Below are 23,662 nucleotides of genomic sequence, written 5' to 3' on the forward strand. Positions count from 1 at the left end.
CTAGTCTTCTTCCACAATTTTCAGACTGTATATTAAACATCTTAATTCACTTATATTTTAGCATCACCCTAAGTATAAAGGCTGAAAAGGGTAATGAAATAGTTCAGAAGAGGCAACGGGCCAGCTTACACAGCTTAGTACACCTAGCACAAACCTGCAGGCACAGATGTACTAGTACAATAATTTATTAGGTAATTTACAGGTACAAAGTGCAAAGGACTTGATGTCTGTTTCCCCAACCCCTTGAACGCGCTAGATCTCTGACTTAGCTTTTGAGGAAAACAAAGGGTTAAAAGCAGACAGTTGCTAAATTCCAAAAAAAGGACAAGGTTTCAAACAAGCACATTATCTTGATATCAAAAGATACAGTAAAACCAAAATTTCATTTATTGCATAATATCCCTTTCCATTTCAAACTTGGAGAGTATAGCACTTGAGACTGGAAGACCTGGTTTTAGTAATTAACCAGATTTCATTGCTTTTGGCAGGAAAATAGAAGGCTCCAACAGAGTTACCAACTCTTCTGACCAAAAAAGTAAAGACAAATAGACAATTTTAGTGGAGCTTTAAAAACCTGTGAGAAGGTTCCATTGACCCTTTGGCCTCCAGTCCGCAAAATAATACTTCATTCTATCAGCTACAGTGGAAAGCAATTTTATGGATTAACTCTATCAAGTGAAGCACATGAAGAGGGCCTAAAATCACAATATATTAATCAGGATATAAAAAATTAGCTTTTCACAGAGATTTTCAGGGGTGTTAGTTTGTCAAAAATGACCTACATATAGTGTTATTTGTTAATAAATTCACACAACACAAAGCAGTAATTAATCAACGGATTTTCATTTTTCTTTCCCCCAAACTAAAAGGGTATAATTATCCTGTCATTATTATTTGATGATGACTATATCTGCTAACTGTATGAACGGTTAATACCGTGAGTTAAAACCCAAAAAATGAGAAATTAAACATTTAAACGTACTTACTTACTACAGTTTTTACTAGGCAAATCCTTATAACCCACATGCTGTTTTTGGGGTATTCACCTGGTTTATTTTTTAAAAAATAATTGTAGTAAATGCTGTAGTACAAAAACTTTTAAACTCCAAGACTATAAAGTAACGACTGCTTTCTAATTTAAGATGAAGCATTCTATTAAGAAAACACATTGTAAAAACTTTTATAATTCAGTATGATTCAATATAAAATTACTACTTAGTAAAAATGCACGCGATTCTTTGATCCCAAAGTCTAAAAAAGAGGAAATTTTCACTCTTCATGTTTTAAAAATTTTGATTCAAACATTCATACAGAGCCAACTGCAGGATTTATTAGACCTGCTCTTAACCACTTCATAAAAAAATGTCAGCCCCATCTCACATGGCTGCATCATTACAAAATAAAACATTTTAGAAATAAAACTACTAAAACAGTTAAAATTACTACTTAAGAGTGTTAGGTCTCCAAGTTGGTATCTCCCCACTAGAGTTTTGCTGGCTTCCTCAAACTTCTGAGGCAAAACAAAAATAATCTTATAGCTGCCACTTTGTTCCAAAGACAAGTTTTCTAACAAAATAAATTTCTACAGAATTGGTTCAGTAAAAGCAACTCTCTCTCCCAAACCAGGGGCCTTTTCTTGAAATGGAATAGAAAAAAGGAAAAACCGCTCGGGAAACAGAGGCACAGCCCAGTGTCTCCCTCTCAAGGCATCCTGTGAGGGTCTGTCGTTGCGGGATGGAGAGAGCGGGCTCGTGTAGAGCGCCTCATCCTACTAGTTATGGTGACCTGTTTCCCAACAAAATGCAGGCATTTTACATGGCTCAGGATAGTAACAAGGTGGATTAAGCAATTTGTACAATTTTAAAAAGCATTATCAAGCCCCCTCAAAAACAAACCAAAATGGCTGGTTGTGAATGACTCAATGATTTCAGAGATGCATTAATTAGAACGCAACAAGCATATGGTTCTCCCAGTGAAATCAGACCTTCTGGAGGGAAACAAGTTGTAGTTTGCAAGAACTCAAAGGTACTTTGGATTCACTGTAAAGCTTGCCAAAAACATGAACAGAAATTCTTTACTAAAAGAACTAAAGAAGATGCACTATATTTACAAGTCACTGTCAATTTTACTGGGATTTAGAATAAAAAATATTTACAACTCTTTTACAATAAAGAGCATTTAGATCTCACTTGTCAGGAAAATATTTTTTCATTATTAAAAAAGAAAATGGTTGTAAACTTGTTTCTTCCCATATCTACTTCAAGCATTTAACATAACTTCTTCAGAAACTCCACAGCGCAAAAATAAACAACATGCAAACTCTTAAGAACCTTGCATTCTTTGAAAAAGAATATAAATTGGAAAGAAAAGTATATATGTAATGAAAGAAGAGTCAGAGCTCAAGTCTGAATTTAGCCAATAAGGGCAGATGATCTGAAGAGTTATTTTCATTTGGAAGTCCATTCACGGTCCATAAGTCTTGTTCTGTAAGAAGTGACAGTCTAGCTAGAAGTTTCAAGCCACCAACCAAAGCAACTTCAGCTCCTACATTAAAGAAGCACATACATATTTAGTGAAACCGTGTCAACAGCCTATTGTAAATTAATCATACAAGTATTCTTTTCTAAACGATGATATAGAACTTGAAACCCCTCTGGAAGTCAGTTTTTAGAATGTGATTCAGTTCGTTTTATTCAGTTATAAGTTAATTATAATTCTCAAACAGCAGTTTCAGATTTTTTTTATATTTCAGATATTTTTTATATTTCAAGTTATGCAGATAATCTTTAGAAAAAAAATCAATGTAATAAACAACAGTGCTAAGAGTAATTTGATATTGACAATGACATAAGAAATTCATCCATCAACCATTTTGTAGTTGCATATAATCAGACAGACCCAGCCACAGCTGATTAGGAAATTTATAAGGTGACTAGAGAATAAATTAGTACGATTTTGTCCCAGAGACTCAGTACCCACAGAAGTAGAGTAAAAGATGACACGCTCTTGATGTTAAGATTTGAGATTCTGGTCCATGACACACTCTTGCCACCTAGTGAACGTTTATGGCATGACAACTACCAGAACTTCATTACAAAGTCAAAGCAGCAAGCATGTTTTGTGGAACTGATCTAGTGGGGAGGAGTAAGCCATCTCCTGAGTATCACTAATAAGGTTATCCTCAGTAGGAAACAAACAATGGAAAAAGGGAAAAATAAAAATAGCACAAAAAATGGAAGAGAAAAAATGGGGAAATCAGAAAAGATCAAACAGCTGCCCACATTTTTCTGAATGGTATTCTACTTTCAGTTATCTTATACTGCATTTTCTTCCTCACTTTGAATCCCTTGGTTTAAAATCTGATTTTCACTGAATTGTAAAAGGAAAATGTTTTATGATCTCTGCTTTTTCAAAACACAGTCATATTACAGACTTGACTTTCTCAGAAAGATCCAATACAGTCATGTGCCATAATGATGTTTCAGGCAACAAGGGACCACACATACGACGGTGGTCCCATAAGATCAGCACCATACAGCCTAGGTATATAGTAGGCTATACCATCCAGGTTTGTGTAAGTGAACTCTGTGATGTTTGCAGAATGACGAAATTGCCTAATGACACATTTCTCAGAACATATCCCTGTTGTTAAGTGACACGTGACTGTCTTCCAGGGTCAGCCTGGCAAATGGTCTATGATGGCAGTGTAAGCATGTTCCTACGATGAAGGCAGCACGCCTTTGTAAAATTTAAGCTCAAACCGTATAATGACCATTAGCACAATATATCCAGTTGGTGTCACAAGAAAAACAGTAAATTTATGGCAAGTAAAACCAAAGGGCAATATGAAAGATTTATAACTCAGCAGCTGACTGGAATTGGAGGGTAGAGTTGAGGATACAATAATTTGCTTGAAGGTGTTGCACTGCCTCCCTCTTTTGCAGGTAATTAACAGATTTATTCCAATTTATTACCAATCTGTCAAACGTATCACCAATTTAAAGATATTTTTAAACTTCTAAATCTTGAACTTCATCTAGATGTTTAGCTACTTTTTGCAACTTCAGCCTTGAGGTTTTAGTTACTGTGTTCTCTAGCAGAACTTAAGATTACATGAATTCTTCACCTGGCTTCTCAGCAACATCTTCCTTCTCAGCAGAATAGAAAATATAATCCACAGTTATGGCGCTTCGAGAATGACAGGTGGTCACTTCTGGAATCCCAGTGTCAGGAAAATAATGTGAATAAACCGATGATAAGCTGAAATGGTGCTGTAAATGTGAAGATAATCTAAATTGAAAAGAAAAAGTATTTAGCATCCATCAAGTTCTTCATGATTTTTACAATTCCTCCTATTTAAAGCACTTTTTCATTTAATTTCCAGACAAAGTCCGACATTATGACAAGCTTTATTTAAATAGATCATGTCACAATTTAGCTTTGGCGATGTATAAATTTAACACGTGGCAATATATAAAACCCATTAACAGGGCTGTGATACTTGGGGGAAAAAAGCTCAATAATTAACAAACTAATGTTATTTTTTATTAATTGTAACATATTTGAGGACTTCCACTTACTAACATATTCTAAAACAATTTATAAGTTTTTTATTGTGTTTTTAAGAAAGAAAATCAAAGTAGCCTTCAGGAATGCTATCTGTAACCCACCAGACTTTTCATGTCAGAGGGGTCATATTTTTCTATGATCATTCTTGCCATGATATATGAGATAATTCTGTATGCATCTTAAAACAGCTTCTATAGTGGTCAGCCCCGTGGCCAAGTGGTCAAGTTCGTGCGCTCTGCTTTGGCGGCCCAGGGTTTCCCCAGTTCGAATCCTGGGTGCAGACATGGCACCGCTCATCAAGTCACGCTGAGGCGGCGTCCCACATGCCACAACTAGAAGGACCCACAACTAAAAATACACAACTATGTACCAGGGGGCTTTGGGAAAAAAAGGAGAAATAAAATCTTTAAAAAAAAAAACCACACAAACAACCAGCTTCTATAATGGTGTACATTTACCCCACACTACAAATACATATATGATGTTATGGGTAAAGGGTTTAAAATTCATTTCCTATTAACATATCATGAAAGAAAACAAAATTGAAAAAAATTTTTTAATTCATGCAATAAACATTTACCAGACATCTACTAAGTTCCAGGCACTACCTTAGAAGCTAAGGATACAGAGACAGAGATGTTGCCCTGCTTTTAAAGAGCTCACAGGTCGATGAACAAAGGTAATTCCTTCAAAATGCCCTTACTTCCAAGTTATAGCAACTTTTTATGTCTAAGGAGTTTTATTTACATTATTAAATGTAAAGCAGGATTCCTGCAAACTGTTATCTCACTATCAACTTTCCAGTTTACAGATATCAGCTATGCATGTAAACACACTGTATTTATACATAGATACTTAAAAATATCTTTTCTTACACCCCACATTGTTATAAAAAGATTTGAGAATTACTCAAAACTAAGCATTTGTTAGTCATATTAGCCTTTTTATTAATCTTACTCAGGGAAGTTTTTAGTATATTTGAAAGGTTTAATTATAAATTCCTAAGTATTCTTTTTTAAAAGTTCAAAACAATTGCTTCCTTTCTTACTAGGTTCTTATATTGAGATAACATTTTCTCAAAACAAGGTATACAAAATAAAATAAGATTGAGAAGAAAGCAGATGAAATGACTGAGAGATGATTCTAATTTTGTCCCTAAATTTAAATGTTAAAGCAAAAATAAAAACTATAAAAGAGCCACAAAATGAAAGAATCAGGGCATTTCAAGAACATCCTAAAGCGGTTTCAGTCTCCATCTTGTTGTATGAACAGACTTCTGTTTGTCAACCATAGCCCCAAACATTCATGCTTCTTTAATAATACAGAATCCAGGCATCTTTGCCCCGTAGCTCTGATGACCTTTTCCTGTAGTTCAGGAGATAAGCATAAATAATTATCTTTTCTACCGGCGTATCTTTTTTGGATCAATTCTCCTATTGACTGTTTTGAGATCTAGTAAGTCAGAGGAGGCTAAGGATTCTTCTGAAATCTAAAAGATATTTTTCTGTGATCTTGACCTTTGTTTAAATATGTAATAGCAATACATTTCAAAGAGTGCTAGCTGGTCCACATCCACGGACAGGTTGTTCTTTTTAAATAACACTGCTTAAGCTATGTACCAAACATCGAGCTTTACATGCTTCGTCTCATCTAATCCTCATAACAACCCAAATTACAGATCAGGAAAGTGAACCTCAGAGATGTTAAGTTTCTTGCTCAAAATCATACAGCTAAAAAGTAGCAAAGTCAGGATGGGAACTCGGGTCTATTTGACTTAAGAGCCAGTATTTTTCACTAGAATGCAATATCATTATCTTCATTTTTTATCCAAGTAATTTTTGAGAAACGATTTTTTTACTCAATAAAGTCAGCAGAAGTCTACTGCTGCTTTCCAGAACTCACTTTTCAGGTGTCACTAGGACCTCTGTTTTGTCCAGCTGTGTCTGTGTTGGATCACCATCTGTAGGAAGAGAGAGAAATGTATTAATACTATCAATATATTGTTTTGTTCTAGTTTGCCTTAGTATAGTCCTCTTACTCTGGGAACAATATTTAATACATATCTATATAGACGCATTGCTAAATGTTTCATCCTGGAATCTATATGTTTTGATGGTCTCCAGAATTAGCACAAATAAGACACATTTTCAAAGCAACATGCAAGTAATTCATGCAAGGATAATTTTAGAAGTTCAACTTAAAAAACTAAATTTAGAGCTCTTTAAAAAAGGAATAAGCAAACAACCATATTTCTTTACATATGAATATTCATCCCTGAGGTGTTATTCCCCTAAAAATTTAGTAGTATGTCTTCAAAGGGAACACTGTTATCAAGAAGTCTGCTAAAATGTATTGCAAACACTTACCTGTCTTTTCTACTTTTGGTACCTGCTGTACCTCATACACACAGTTCTGAGAGATACCTAGGTTTGGGGGCCAAATTGGAATAGATAAAATTCTTTGTCCCCGTGAAGACTGTTCCTGGCCAGATACCTAAACAAAATTTCAACAGGTATCTTAAGTGAATAGATTCTAAATAGTTTATGTATTGAAAAGTTTATGTCTTAAATAAAAGGGAATCCAAGAATGGTAAATATTACCCTTTATTCATTATATTAAGTGATTATTTGTGCTTATAAAATCTTGTTCAAATACAGTTCAGAAAGCACTTATTTACATGAAAATGGCAATCTTTTCCTCCACGTTTTTCTCTAATTTGGATATCTAAACGATTTATAGCTTTGGACTAATGCTGGCCCTCCCTTTTGCTACCTGCAATATAGTTTCTATTATACAAAATACTATGAAAGATGAACTCTTATAAAATTTTAAACCATCACTCAAAACTCAGTGGTGGAGAGCTTATTTTGGCTAAAAATACTGAAGATGAAATGATCTAAAGAATGCAGAAGAAAGCACAATGAAAATAAAAACATAGGATAAATTATACTCAGCTAGAGAATTAAAATATTTATCATTAGTAAAAGAAAACTTATATACTAAAGAAATACTAAATTACTGTTTTGCCAACTGCATGGCCTATACATCCAGAATTCAAAATTCTATTCTGCCACCTTGAGAGCAGTTCCTTATTTATGAAGTATTCATGTCTGTCAATGCATTTTTTTTCTTCTCCATTTTGGATTTTTTGCTGCCTGCCAATTCTTCCAAGCAGAATGTTGCCACAAATAGATGGAAAAGATGAAATTCAATCAAGTGAATATAATTACTCGTTAGTAGTTGTGGAAACTCATCATAGCTTGGTAGAGTGAGAGTACCGGATCACCCACAGTTTTCAAACAGCCCTGTGATGCCTATCCTCACGTTACAATGAAGTGAGCTAAGACTGCCTCCTCATAGTGATGAAGCGAGCACCCACCTTTCCTATGGCAAGTCCTTCATAATTCAATTTTCCTTCCTTTATAAAACTATAGAGTGGAGAACCAGGAACAGAATTAAAGTCACCACACATAACAATAGGGCAGAAACTGCCATCTTTCTGATGGGCAACACTGGAAATCTCTGCCAGAAGCATTGCCAACTGGGTCAGCTTAATATCACCTCGCCTTGGATTATACAATAGATGTGTGTTTGCTACGCAGAGTGCAGGAGAGGCAGTGCTTGGAATTCTGGGCTGCAAGAGCAACACTAATCCAACATTGTCTCTGTCCAACAGCGGAACATCAGGGCGGAAGAACTCCACTGGGTTCACTGATAACAGTGAAAATTTGGAATGTTTGAAGCAAATGGCACAGCCATCGGGTTTCCTTCCAGTCCGCATCTTGTATTCACAGTGATAACCTATAAGAAAGATAGAAATTTAAAACAAGGGATTGTTTTTTTACATATGGCAAAACACAGCTCTCCTAATAATTTTGAACAATGTTCACCAAAGTGTATTCTGCAAAACATTAGTCAAACAGGACGCTAATAAGTGTTGGAATCAAAAAAGTTGGGGACTGGGTCTAACAGGTCTCTTTACTGGCAGACTTCAGTCTTAAATATGCTAATGTGTATTTTCATACTCTCCTTCCATCCTAGTAAAAGTCAGGGTCATGACAAAGACAGTAAGGCCTTATAATAATCTGCCCCCACTCTCCCCCACCCCATTTCTCTGACCTTTTTGCCTCTAGATCTCCCCTCTTTGCCCTACTCCACACACACTGGCCTTCTCTCCTGCCTAAGGCACTCCAAGCTCAGGGCCTGCCTTCACCATCTCCACTGCCTGGAATGCTCTAGGCACGGCTTGTTCCTTCACCTCCTTCAAGTCTTTGCTCAAATGTCACCTTCTCTGATTATTTTGCTTAAAATTGAAACCTGACTCATTCTACTTTCCTGTTATTTACTTACTTATTTGGTTTATTGTCAGCCTTTCTCCACTAGAACGGACGCTCCCCAAGGGCAGAGAATTTTAGCTGTTTTGTTCACTGCTGTACTCCCATTGTCTAGAAAGTGCATGGTGTATAGTAAGCACTCAAAAAATATCTGCTGAATGAATGAATGCAAAGTAGGCAGCATTTCTCAAACGATGACCTGTTTCTAGAAGTGTCCATTCATCAGAAAGGTTTTTAGCTTCTATCCATTAGGCAGTGGTAGACACTTGTGTTATAACAATAAACTAGACAGAATGGTCCCTGATCTCACAGAGCTCAGAATCTTAGGGGTCTGGTGGTGGGCAGAGTAACTCCTGGAAAGGAAGCTACGAAGATATTCTTACACACCTTTCCGTTTGAATTAAAATTATATAACAACACAAGTTTCCACTTGAAATATCTCAATCTTTTCCTGAACTTTTGAGATGGGTATTACATTTTTTCAAAATTAAGATTTTTGGTCTAAATAAATCTGTTATCAAGTTATACTTCAACAACACACAAACCTTCCAAAGTAAATTTGGCTAAAATAAAAGTTACACTGTACCCAATGATTCCAAACTTGGCCTGATCTCTGTTCCATAATGATCTTCTTGAACTTCTTGCAAACAAAGTACCTTGGAAGAAAAAAATGGCTTGAATTAAAACAAAGAGATACAAATATGAATTTTCTTGTGCTTTCATCTTTAAAAGCAGGCTTTTAAAATTCTAAAAACCTGATGAAAACCGAAATAAAAGACATGATCTTTTCTTTTGTAATTTATAGATCTATCAAATTAGTATTTCCAAATCTGAGCCGTCTTCAAAACCCTGGGCTTTCTTGAAGCTCTCTTAGTATCTAAAACTGGTAATTCCCAAAGGAATAATTTTAATTTCCATGTCAGGATATTTTCCTGAATTTACATGTTCATTAGTACTAAATCTTTCTAGTCTTTTCCTAAGAGCTGATTTCTTTGAATGCCATCATCTAGATTAATTTTTGCATGAGTTACTTAAATTTCAAATCAAAGGAAATATCTATTAAATACTTAATATGCTGCCAGTCCCTGTCTCAAAAGTGACCAATACTTAAAACTTTTTGGATCTTTTTTGAAAAGTTAATGATTATTTACACCGACAACCATCAGCAAATAACACTGTGGAAGTCATGATACCTTGTTAAAAACTGTTCCATCACTATATTTAAACGTCTTCCCTTCTCACCCCACAAACAAAAGAGATAAAACCATTTAGTTTACAAATGAATCACTTAACCCAACTTTTTCTTGTTTGAAGAATTTTGATGATATTTTGCACTTACATCTGCATCAAAGTGTTTAATTTCTTTCAGAATATTGGGAAACCTAAAACTCCAGTGTAATACCGGCCGCCGGCAGTGTCTATAGAGGTGTGAATTGTCTTCCAATAAATCTTGTGAAAGTATATTATAGGACATCACTGAAAAGTCAAACTTGTTCTCACTGTCTTCACATTTGGAGTCAACATTTTTGTCTCCCAAGATCTTCATTTTTTCTTTATTACGGTTACATATATATTCCCAATGCCGTTTTATCGTGCCTATTAAATGTTTTGGACAAAATATAAAGAATTAATAAAATACAGACCATATATTTTCCTGTATATCAGCATTTTTTTGCCTTTTAAAAATTCCCATAGGCAATGAACAAAATGTTTTTCCCTAGGAAATGGCAATGCAGCACTGAGTAACTGAAGTTGTCATCAAATTGATTACAAAGTAAAATGCTATACTGACTGACCAAAAGGTACAATACAGGTGTGAAAGGATCTAGCAAGAGATTCTGGAGGCTGGGAGAGTGTGTTAATAAAGCTAAGACAAGGCAGGGGTCGTGGTTTCTCACTTCTTTATGGTTAAGAAGTAACTCTGCCATACACATGCTTAGCAACCTTATAACCATGATAATCTATTTGTATGTCACAGTTGGCTTTTCAATAAGATGATTTCACATCATATTTTAGTCCTTATTAGTAAGATAAGAACATCAAGTGATTAAGTTCCAGAAACAACTCATCTCAGAATACTGGTGTAGACATGAATGAAGGGTGTATACCGGCAATATATGAAGCAGTGCTTACTGCCTAGAACACTAACGTGGAACAATGCCGACAAAATGAACAAAAGAAAGCTTTCTAATGCAGACCAAAGCAAAGTTAAATGTGACACAGTTACAGAATGCTAGTAAATGATAACGGCTGGTTGACAAACCTAGCATGCAGCAACCAGGAATGTGTGATAGTTTATATTCTGCAAAGACACCATGTACCCTGAAAAAGTGATGAAAAGAGAATCGAAAAGCATGAGATTTTGCAATTATAGGCAGTCCTCGACTTAGAAATGACCACCATATAGATTCACCTTTGACTTTGTCTCCCTCACCCCACCATTAAAGAGGATACTCTTACTGCCATGGAAGCCATGAAGAAAAATGCGGAACTTTTAGAGGATCTATGAGCTCAAACGAAGGAGAAAACAAGAAATGGGAAGAACTTGGGAAAACAGACTTGGAGATGGACTTTCAAGCTTGAAGAACCTCAGCCCAAGAATCTCTGCCTTTTCACGCATGAAGGTTTTCACTTCACTGGATTACAATGCCTAAAATTTTGCCAACTAAAAATTAAATTGAGGAAAAATATTTTCTACACAGGGGGGAAAAAAGACTAAAAGGAAATACACCAGAATTTTAAAGAGTAGTTATCTCTGAGTGGTGGGATTGTGGAAGATTTTTCCAAATCTTCTACAATGACAATATATTTACAAGCAGAATACCAACACTCTATAAAAATGCCAATGAAGTAAAAATTTAAAAATACGGGCTGGTAAATGAGTTAATCAGACTGCTTTCCTCAAAATTTAAATGCCAGTATCTGCTGCACTGAGGGAAGAGAAATTGTGACCAAAGGTAGAAGAGGAAGATAATTTTTACCAATAGTGAGGTCTGAGTGGAACACGGGAGTTGGAGACACCGTACCATGAAGGTACTAGGAGCCCGAGGAGAAGGGTAAAGAAAAAAAAGTGGAAGGAAAGAACACCAAACTAAACAAAGGCCTTCAACTATTACAGAACTTACCCCAGATCTTGTCCTATGCCAGGCAAAGGAAAGGAAACTATCCCCTTCACTATCCTTCATTGAATATGGAGAATCCTACCCTCAAAGGCTCAGAACTAAGTGTAACTGTACTAGCTCCGAAGAGCGACTTTGAGATTTATAACATAGTTTCTACGGGGAAAACAGAACCAACGATCAACAGCGATTCTCAAGAACTGATTATCTAGAACACAGTTCATTCATAAATTGGGGACTGCCTATGATGGTTGTAGCCACACATCATAAAGTCTTCATATGTATACGAGATGAAAAGGGCTCTAGTCATGCAAACAAAATGTGAGCTATCACCACAAAGTTACAGCACTAACCTGGTGTCACCGCCACATTAAAATATGGAAGATGAAGGTCTAGAAAACTCGTTCTTATTCCCTTGTAAAATACGTATATGTGAAGGCATATAAATGCATTCAGATTTTTGTGGTTCTAGCAACTAAGAGTTTGTAAGCCAACTCTTTGCAATTCCATTTTTTTTAAATAACCAAGACCATCAGATTATCTAATTAATACAGTGGCTTCCAAACTTCTAGAGCTTGTACAACCCTTTGGCATGACTTTTCACGTCATGAGCATCAATCTCTGGCACGTTAGGACTGGGGCTGGGACGATGGGGCAAACACATTTATCCTGACCACGTTTGCTTTTAATAAACATACAAAAGTGTGTTCGAATGCTAGGGTTCCATGGAAGACAATTTGAAATCTACTGATGGAGTGGATCATCTTTGGCCTTCATATACTTCATAACATAAATTCACACTACAAAAGCTTATATACCTTCCATGTCAGGAGGAACAAGGTGATCACAGCAGAGAAGACAGATGAATCAAAGAAAGTAAGCAATAGGCCTGATCGGGTTTTTAGGGTGCCTAATTAGAAAGTCATAATTGTGTCACACAAATCCTTCAAACACCACTTTAAAGTGATAGGCAAGTTAGCAATGCTGTTCTCTTGATTGAAAAGTATTAGTGAAATATCGGAAGTCACAAATATGGCTTAACGAAGAGCATTTTCCTTATTCACAATACCTAGGAAGAATGGACATATAAAGAGTCAGGTTGCAGTCAAAGTTTATAAGTATGTAAATGTAATTCCCCATCCATTAAAGGGAAAACACCACCACCACAATTTTCTGAGTACCTACTATGAAGCCAACAGTGTGTTAGGCACTTTGATACGTCTCATTCATCCTCAACAGGCTTTCAAAGTAGACATTATTTTACACCAGGAAACCAAGGAGCAGAGAGGTTCAGTAACCTGTCCAAGTTCACACAATTAGCAGTGAAGCAGAATGAGAGCAGGGAGCATTCCTAAGCCCATGCTTATGACAATATGCCACAGCTCCTCCTGACAGCACATCAGATTTACAAAAGGCTAAAAGACAGAGGAGTGTGCTAACCTGGTAAACACTGTGAGTACGTGAAGGAAACGCAATCTCATGTCATCATAGAGGCCTAGATTTGTAGATTATGGATTGTTCTTAGGACCCTAATTTTAATGCCTCTGAATATACCTTTCACTCATTCAAACAAGTTATTTGTTTATAAACACCTGCTGTGGTTAAGTACTATGGATCTCCATTTTTGAGTGCTTAGAATTTCTACTTAAATGTGTACAGAATTTTTACCTAAAAGCACACTAACGCTGGCTAATCTTCTAGCTCTGACTTCCAGGTGAGACTCACTCTGAACGTCTTCCTTTGACAAACTTGCGTCAGCTCCCTACACAATAACACCCGCACAGCCAATTTTCAAATATCTTGAGAAATTATTTTCACTGAAAACTATAGCTCAGTAAGAAAGACAATTCCAAATTCTACTTAGATTATTCACGTGTACTTTGGATGTGGGGGACAGGGCTGGTAGCACACAGGGAGTCTAGTAAATCGTTTAGAGTAAAAAGACTATGAGAAAAATGGAAAGAATCAACATATTTAGAAAAAGCCATTTCTCATAGTTGAATAAGATGTGTACCCTTTTTAAGAGAAAAAACTTCCCACAGACTCTCAAAATTACATCTATAGACCCCATATGAGAAATACAGATTTAATAAGCTAAATCTCAGTCTATAAAAAAATCTTATGTTTATGATTGTTTCTTTTAAAAGCTCTTTCACCTTACACAAAAAGGTTAGCATTAAAAACAAAAACAAGAGGGGCCAGGCCTGTGGCCAAGTGGTTGAGTTTGTGCACTCTGCTTTGGTGGCCCAGGGTTTCGCTGGTTTGGATCCTGGGTGAGGACATGGCACCGCTCATCAGGCCACACTGAGCAGGCCACGCTGAGGCAGCGTCCCACATAGCACAGCCAGAGGCCCTCACAACTAGAATATACAACCATATACGAGGGGAATTTTGGGAGAAGAAAAAAAAAAGATTGGCAACAGCTGTTAGCTAAGGTGCCAATCTTTGGGGAAAAAATGAGAACAAGCAACTTAATTTTTTAAATAGATCTGTGGACTCCAAAGAATACATCCACCAATTTCTAAGAAGTCTAAGGACCTTTGTTCCCAAAACCATGAATTTGAAAACTATTCTTAAATTAAACCTACTGTTTTAATCTACTCCTCCATTCTTTTCCAACCTTATTGTACATGTAGAGTCACTTCAATTTTCATTGTCAGAAATACACAATTAACTGAAGAAAAAAATGAAGACTTCACAAAAAGAGAATTTATTTTTCCCTAACAGAACACTTGTTGTTGGTGCCGTCTGAATCGATTCCGACTCCTGGCGACCCTGTGTCCAGCAGGGGGTCTTTCTGCGCCATCTTCTCACTTTCTGGTATCGTATCAAACAATGACTGCTCTATTGCTATGCATAGGGTTTTCACAGCCAATTTTTTGGAAGCAGGTGGTGGCCAGGTCCTTCTTCCTAGTCTGTCTTAGTCTGGAAGCTCTGCTGAAACCTGTCCACCACGGGTGACCCTGCTGGTATGTGAAATACTGGTGGCATAGCTTTCAACATCACAGCAGCACACAGCTGCCACAGTATGACAACTGACAGATGGGTGGTGTGGTTCTCTGACCAGGAAAAGAACCCAGGCCATGGTGGCAAGGTAGCTGGATCTTAAGCACCAGACCAAAAGCGCTGGAAAACTTTAGCCAGAAAACTTTACCTAAAAATAAACACCAAACACTTCTAAAACCTGCAGGAGATTTTCTTTTCTTTTTTTAAATTTTTATCTTATTTTTTTTGAGGAAGATTAGCCCTGAGCTAACTTCTGCCAATCCTCCTCTTTTTGCTGAGGAAGCCTGGCCCTGAGCTAACATCCATGCCCATCTTCCTCTACTTTATACGTGGGACGCCTACCACAGCATGGCTTGCCAAGCGGTGCCATGTCCGCACCCGGATTCCAAACCCGGCGAACCCCGGGCCACCAAGAAGCGGAACGTGGGAACTGAACCGCTGCGCCACCGGGCCGGCCCCTGCAGGAGATTTTCTAAACGATTAGAAATGAAAGTTTCAATCTAGTCTATGGTTTATGTCTATTTCTGCACCAAGATAAATGTTACCTTTACCTTGGTGTTTTCTTCGTTTTGATGAAGGCTCATCTCCCTCAGAGTTCATGATGTAACTAGAGAGATGAATCAAAGATGTCTGGCTCAGGTTCTCAGGTCTCCAGTTCCAGTACTGAAACTGAGTTCTAGACTCAAACAGACAAGGCGGTCTCCAATTTAGTGAAAAATGCCTACTACTGAAGTACGGGTAAGGAGCACGAGAGTAATGTCCAGGCCACCTCATACAACTAGAAATATGTCTGTTCCAGCAACACCTTTGCAGATTCTCCCACGGTGTAGTCCAGTCTCTGCCCAGACTCCTCTGGTGATGGGGTAACATGGGGTATCTAAAAGAAATAAATACACTCCTTGAGGTACCACTTTTTGTTCCACTACAGTACGTAAAACCTAAATCTGTTTCCTCAAGGGAAGATAATGTCTAATATTGAAAATCTTACCTCTAAATCTGTGAAAGATGGGGATGGAGGAGCAGCCAGTATTTAACTACTAGCAGCAATCTCTCAATATCCCTAAACAACCATGAATGGTACCTAAACACTTAACATAGAATCCACCACACTCCCAAAACACCATATATACGTCAAAAAGTCCACAGTCAACCAAGAGGTGGATCAACCATCAAACTGATATACAGAGTAGCTTTCTAGCATCTAATAAAACTCACTAGGCAAATAAAATCCACAGCAAACCTAATACTTAAATCAAATATGGAACACATAAATTGACTATAATTCAAGTGAATCCTCTAACTTGGGTTTGGAGTAAAAACAGGTTTCTGCACAGTATTTTTATACAGAGGTTATATTTTCCAAACATCTGTACAGCTCAAAAAACAAAAACCTAACACAACTTCACAACTACCTTTCTTGCTAGTCAGTGGGTGGCTAATTTATTTTTCCATTCTTATTTTTTTTAAAACCATGCTTCTCCTTGAGGGAAACGAAAGAGGACAGAGATTACTTACTAGCAATTCACCAACACTCCAAACCCAAAAGCACCAATTTAACCTATCATCTAAAATATCTCCAAAGTAGTGCTAACACTATTTGAATAGATATGTTGCTCTCAGGCTCTCTCAAGCAACAATGCAACTCAAGGACCATCTTCTTCCTACTATACTATTCTGGCAAAACGTGAGGATTCAGAGGAGGACTTCTATCCTTTTTTCCAGAATTCATTAAGGGTACATTCCAAGATAGTGTCAAAAATGTCCACTTCTATCTCTAAAGGAATTTTGGTTAAACTGTGCCTACTCTTATTTGACTTTTATATGTTCTTTTCATTTTAACAGCATTAAAATATTTTACTTTTTTTTTCAGCTTATGCATTCTCAAACTGTTCTCTAAATTCAACTTAATTGTAAATATTTAAAGGCATGACATGGGCAGCCTATCCTGCTTGATGACAACTCTGAAAGCCACAGAGATTTGGGCACTTGCTCATTCATTTTCTATCCTAATAAGCTACCCTACTGAAATATAAAACTTGTACTACAAAACTTATTCGCTATATTTGTAGTTACTTATATAGATTTTTCTCTTAAGATGATGAGCTCCTTCAAGGCCAGAGCTTTCTTATTCAGTGTAATCGCAGTCTCTTCCCAAGTGCCTAGCACAGTGCCTGGCACACAGCTGGTACTCAGGAAAACATTGTTGAACTGAACTGGCATCAAGTCCCAGGACTACAGGAGTTAAAACCAGATCCCCATAACTTATGTAATCATTAGTACAGCGCTGTGCTTTCCATGTGTGGTACACCAGTTTCATATGGTACACAACTAAACGTATTGATTTTTAATAGCAAAGTATTTATCTTAAAATGTATTAGGCAAACAGAAACATAATCAGTACATCAAACCCAAGATCTCGCGGATACTGCTTAGGGCGATGCTAATGTAAGCAGCATCTACGAAGTGCTTTTTTAAAAAGTCAGCCAATTTCAAAATACCCAGTAAATAATGCAGAGGTGGAACAAGAATTTGATAATAATCGTAAAGGTTGGTATACAAATGACTAAAGTTTGAGAGACACTAACACAGCAACAAACAACAAACCCCCCGGGCGCGTGTGCACGGCGCGCGCTCCGCTCCGGGTCAGGCCGCCCCGGGACCGACTGCGGACGGGCGGCCTCCCCGCGGATGGCGAGCCCCCGGGGAGGAGCCGGGGCCGGGAGGCTCGGGCGGGCCAGGAGGCTGGATTGGGGGAAGTGGGCCGGGCTCCACGGCCAGGCCCGGTCCGGAAGGCACGAGGCCGGCCGGCGGCCGATGCGCTCCGCGCCGGGCCCCGCAGCCCGCGGGCCCAGCGTCCCGCCGGCCACGCGCCGGGTTTACCTATCCCTCGGGGTCTCCGGAGGCTCGTCCGGCCGCACCACCGCCCCGACCCTCTTCCTCCTCCGTCCGCCCCGCCCCGGGTTACCCCGGGCCGCCCGCGCCCGCCCCTTCCTCCTCCCTCCCGCCACCCAGCACTACTGACCGGCCTCTCCCCACCACACAGCGGCCGTAGCCCCTCCTCACACAGCGCCACGCTTCCATCTTCCCCTCTGCGGGCGGCAGCTCTCAGGCCGCGCGCTCGGCCTCCACCTCTACAGCCGATTTGGCGGCTGAAAGTGCCGGAGGCTCCCCATCCCTAGGCGTCCGGACTCCGGGCCCGGCCGCAAAGCATGCTGGGAGGTTCAACCTCGCCCGCCGCCAAGTCCCCATCTTGCGCCGCGAAAGTCGCCAATTGCCTTAACCCCGAATTGCCTTCAAGAAGCATGCGCAGAGGGTGTGAAGCCCGGGCAGCCATTGCGGCCTAGGGCAGGACGCCCGAGCTCTGTCTTAAAGAAACAGGGAGAAAGACGCAAACTAAAAAGGCTCAAAAGCTTCGTTAAGGCCTACGGGTGGGCGCGTACCGCGCAGTTACTGTTTGAGAGCTAAGAAGAAAAAAATTTTTAGCGTGTTTTTATAATGACCTTGGGATTTGAAAGGTGGATGGCCAAAGTGGGGAAATACCCTTCTCTGGGTTCCCACAGAACTGTGGTACCACGTATTTTTGCAATTAATTTTGCGGGAACACATTCACAGAACTCACTTTTAAATGTACGTGTGTGTCTTGAGTGTCCACCTTTATCAAACTTGGTCTAGGACTTTAGATTCTTGAAAAACATTATTAATGGAGACCCCTCCGAAGAAAGAGGGAGAGCTGAGGAGGAATAAAGTGGAAAAGGAAAATGGAAGGCAGGATTGCAGCTTTTATAGGCTCTTTCGGAGAGCAGTGGAGTAATTTCTTGGAAAGAGTTTTCTTTTTCCTTTTGTGCTAATAAGGAAATCAGACGCATTTGAAAAACACTTTCTATCGGTTTAAATATGCATAGTTGATTCTCGTTATTTGAGGTAGTCTATGTTCTATAAAGTTACTGCGAGGGAATATGGAACCACTGCTCCTAGGGGGAATACAGCGTTTTAGGTTCTGGTGAGCCTCTGGTCACAACATATTAGTCACCTAATCAATACATAACCTTGTTTTATATGTGTTTCTGTTTAAAGCCCCTTTATTTAAGATATATTTTTGATTTATTAACATTGAATTCATGCCCAGTAGCACGTAACTCATGCCTGAGTGAAGCTGCTTATCTAACGCATGTATTTTCTCCGTAAGGCACGTCACAGACTTCTTGCGTTTAGGAACACCAGACAACACTTCGGATTAAGCTTGGAGGCCATTTTAAACAACAAAATCACCAAAATGTGAAAATAGGTACTGGAGAGACAGTGAAGAGGACGCGTTTTCAGTGTGAGAGCTGAAAACACGAGGGCAGAGAACACACACCTTGGTCAACTACATTTTTCACCCCTCTGCACGTGTCCGTGAATGACTGCAAAACACTGCAAGTATTGATTTTGGAGTACCAGAGAAATTTTAGTGAGTAGGCAAATTCGCAAATATGGAATGCACCAATAATGAGTGATGCGGGGTCGGTGAGCCGAGGAGTCGAAAGAAAGATTTCTTAGACTCTCAAGATCTGGCAGTAGTGCTCTTTTATTTAGAGAATAGTGTGGAATAGCATGGGGACAGGACCCATGGGCAGGCAGAGCTCCTGCTGCTGCCGCTGCTGCTGCCCCCGCTGGCATGGGGACAGGACCCATGGGCAGGCAGAGCTGGTGTGTGGGGACAGGACCCACGGGCAGTCAGAGCTCCTGCTGCTGCCCTCGCTGGCATGGGGACAGGACCCATGGGCAGTCAGAGCTCCTGCTGCTGCCCTGAGTTGAGGGTTAGGGCTAATTTTATAAGGCATGGGTACGTGACTTATTTTTACTGGAAAAAAAGAAAAAGATGATGTAAACAGTCATTAAATGATTTCAGTGCAGATGGGGTCTGGTTATTGTGCGGTCATATAACTTTAGATACGAATCTGGCCATATATCGGCATGCAGGTGAGGATGCCCCGGGCTTCTCTCCCTGGGGCAGTCCTAATTCATACCATAAAAAAAGTCTACTGGGTCATATAGTTTGGCATGTAGGCCAGGTCACCTTGGGCTTCTCTAGCTGGGGCAGCCTTAATCCACATCAATGAGGATCGAGTGTACTTCCGTTTTAAACTGCCATATTTTCTAATTGTACTCGCAATTTTGCAGTTTATTAAATTTATTGACGAGTAGTTTCTTATCAGTATGTCTTATCTCCGTAATGAGATTGTAAGTACTTTGTGAGCAAGGACCATGACCCATTATTTTCAAAATTCACCAGACCAACTGCTAAGTACACAGTAGATGGTAGATAAAACATTTTTGAATGGATGGTTAACACAGGGCCAGAATTAGAGAAGATCTGTGAATGAATGGAAGCTTTCCCCTCTAGTACATTCTATAACCTCCGGTTTGTGATATGTAGGGAGAAATGTAGCACTCTGATATAAGCAAAAGGGATTAATGGAATTCAATGGAATGCTGGAGTTCGGGGGGATTATTTGATCCTAAAAGATACTCACCAGGCTGGCTGGTGGCATAGTGGTCAAGTGCGCACGTTCTGCTTTGGCATCCCAGGTTCCCGGTTGGCATCCGGGTGCGGACATGGCACTGCTTGGCAAACCATGCTGTAAGAGGCCTCCCACATATGAAGCAGAGGAAGATGGGCACGGATGTTAGCTCAGGGCCAGTCTTCCTTAGGAAAAAGAGGAGGATTGGTGCCAGATGTTAGCTCAGAGCTAATCTTCCAAAAAAATAATGAAAAAAGATACCTTTATCTTGGATTAGACAGTTTTAGAATTCCATAGAGATTAAAATTAATTTGTAGAGACTTGATGATAATGCAAATATTCTTGTCTACGGACATCTGAACGAATTCTCTCTGATGGAGGGAGAACTCTCCTTCTCTGTAGAAAAAGCCTGTTTTGCATCCATTTGATCAGTGAGGTGTCTGGTTTTTGGATTTTCCTTGAACAGATTGTAGCATCTCTCTCATTCTCTTATTTAATTAGTCAAAGAAAACTATTTTGTGTGATTTTCCTTTTCCTTTTTTTTTTTTTTTGAGAATTATCCTTTAATGGTTCTGCTGTTCCCACCAAGATGCCTAATGTATTCAACTCACAGCCAGATGAACTTTATTGCCAGAGAAGTACCCCTCATGGATTGCTAAATCCAGGTACATTTTTCTTGTTCCCAGAGGTGAACCTGAAGCACAATAGAATTTTTTAAGTCTCTGTTTTTCCTCATTTAAATTTTCTTTTCCACCAATTTTGTGTTTTGTTTTGGTTTGTATATGGCCAATAAATGATTTCCTTCTGCGGCAGCAATGATCAGGAATTTGGTTATATAGGTCTGAGGATTTGTTGCTTTCTGTAAAAGGATTCATGGTTTATAGAGATCTGTTTTCTGCTGAGTGAGAGACAACAGAGAATCTGGTTTGTCAGTCTTGTTTGTTTGTCTGTTTGTCTATTTTGAGCTCAACTCAAGAATTCTGTGTCCCCTGGGAAGAACAATTCTTTGATTTCTAGACTAGTGAGTTTTTATGTTTTATGTTTCTGTGATTACTTCTTGACCTGCAGAAATTGTAGAATCGAAGCCATAAACTCACCATATGCCTGTGTGTCTATGTGTCTGTTATTCATAAAGGGCTTTACCTCTCATTATATGAGTATGAGATGTCCTACATCTGGAAGGTAGTAATGAATTAAATTATAAAGTTTATTTTATTAAAGGAACTCTTTTCTAATTGTCCAATAGAGATAAATACTTATAAAAATTGATATAATATATATATTCATATATAATATAAATTTATATATTTATAATGTAATATAAATTTATATAATATAAATTTAATTTCTAAAATTACCTGGAAACAAAGAAATAGAAATACTTTCAATGTGACTAACTTAAAAGAAAAATATATTATTTTTATAGAAACTAACTCAGAAATGTTTTAAGAATCCAAGTTCACATAATTAAGGCCAATCTCTAGGGAACAGGTGATTTCTTTCTTGAGGTAGTTTAGTGGTAATAAGAAATGGGTAGGGAGAGACACTGACTGATAGTTCAAAATCCCACCCCACCATAATTGCAAAGGTAACCAGGGATTGAGGCAGGGAAGAAGAGTGGTCAAGAAAACCTCAGGGTCCAAGGTCTCTACTAAAGGGAAACCAAGTATTTTGGACAAGCATACAGAGATTCATCTGCTACTTAGGGGACTGCTTAAGAGCTCAGGAACTTGAATCAACTGGGCTGGGGTGTGAGTAGACGATGCAGCAATAAGTATGAGTTAAACCTCACCCAGAGGGACTGATGTTTAGAAGAAAAGAAAAAAAAGGCCACATTTCTGTGATATGAGAACTCTTAAGAATTCTGTGCCCACTGGGAAGGAGAACAGCTCTTTAATAACTGGACTGGTAAGTTTTTGTGTTTCTGTGTTTACTCTTGATTGATGGAAGTTGTTCTTCCTGCCAAAAGTTAAAGTGGGTAAGATTGCCTCCCTCTTCCACTGGAACTGCCAGGGCTGATTATGGAGCAGAGAAGAGAATGGAGGGCTGCAGTGGTATGATGTCAGAAAGTGTCTCTCCTCCTGAGGAGTAAGTCACTAGGGGAGTGACCATTTCAGCTGTCTGGTCTGGGACATCCAGATTGGATCAGCAAATAAGGCAGAGCCAGGATTACGACAGAAGAAAAATCCAGAACAGATTGAAACAGAAACATTTTAATTTAATACATCTGGAGAAGGCCTTCACTAGTCCAGATGACAGGAGGAATGAGAAAATAATACATATCAGTCAAAGAGTACCAACTTTCAGTTATAAGATGAGTAAGTTCTGAGACCTAATGTACAGCATGGTGGCTATAGTTAATAATAATGTATTGTATGCTTGAAATTTGCTAAGAGAGTAGATCTTAAGTGTTCTCACCATACACACACACAAAATGATAACTATGTGAGGTTGATACTGACCTTGATATCAGTTTCCCTACATTAAACCCAGCATATATGGGGTTAAAACCAAAACACTCATTCCCTGCTTACTCTCTGGCTTCCTAGCTCCAGAATCCATTATCCTCCATGGAGACAGACACCGCCAAAGACAAGCACCTGGATTCATTATCTCCTCCCCGCAAAGAGATACAGGCTGGTGGGAAAGCTGCTGACCAGCAAGGTCATGGGCTCCCTCCTCTCTGCAAGTAGTCACTCGGCCAGGGGGCCAGCCCCCTCTAATCAACTTTTTTGTTTTATTTCTACTTGCTTTTATAATTCCTTGTTCTTTTTTTTCTAACTCTCTCAGAGAATACAAAACATGCTTATTTAAAAACTCATTTTCAGATCATTCTGCTATGTCCATTTCGTCAGTAATGAATTTATCTCCTCTTTTTTGATTCTGTTGGTCACTCTTCTAAGTATACATTCCCTCATGTGTTTTGGAATTTTGATGCGCAGACATCCTGACTAGGAGATTTGTTTTTCTTTTCTCTCTCTCTGTTAACCCTGTCTGTTTTAGTTGCCCCCATTTTCCCCCAAGGGACTGTCAGACTAGAATCAGGTCTTATATTGGTGGCTTAGGCCTCTCTAGCTGTGCTAAGAGATATTGCAGATCCAGTCTCTGAGGTAGTGGACACGTTGACCCA

The 23,662-nt window shown here is 38.8% G+C and overlaps 1 protein-coding gene across 11 annotated transcripts; it reads right to left on the reverse strand.

Annotated features, from left to right (window-relative positions):
* Window positions 1-169: 169 nt before the first annotated feature.
* On the reverse strand, window positions 170-18,312 carry ANGEL2 (angel homolog 2). 11 transcript variants are annotated; one of them, XM_070498154.1, is made up of 10 exons: window positions 17,909-18,016; window positions 15,580-15,905; window positions 12,841-13,091; window positions 10,243-10,499; window positions 9,490-9,559; window positions 7,949-8,370; window positions 6,936-7,062; window positions 6,472-6,529; window positions 4,127-4,290; window positions 170-2,544 (listed from the first exon to the last, which is right to left on the reverse strand). In XM_070498154.1, the coding sequence occupies exons 3-10, from the start codon at window positions 12,845-12,847 to the stop codon at window positions 2,393-2,395; spliced, it is 1,257 nt and encodes a 418-aa protein (XP_070354255.1). In that variant the 5' UTR covers window positions 12,848-13,091; window positions 15,580-15,905; window positions 17,909-18,016; the 3' UTR covers window positions 170-2,392. The 11 variants fall into 11 exon arrangements, with proteins under 11 accessions (XP_070354255.1, XP_014690339.2, XP_070354256.1 ...); XM_014834853.3 differs by lacking the exons at window positions 12,841-13,091; window positions 17,909-18,016 and adding an exon at window positions 18,051-18,312; XM_070498155.1 differs by lacking the exons at window positions 15,580-15,905; window positions 17,909-18,016 and adding an exon at window positions 18,051-18,226.
* Window positions 18,313-23,662: the final 5,350 nt, after the last annotated feature.

The sequence above is a fragment of the Equus asinus genome, chromosome 25, assembly GCF_041296235.1.
Source record: "Equus asinus isolate D_3611 breed Donkey chromosome 25, EquAss-T2T_v2, whole genome shotgun sequence".
NCBI classification, from domain to species: domain Eukaryota; kingdom Metazoa; phylum Chordata; class Mammalia; order Perissodactyla; family Equidae; genus Equus; species Equus asinus.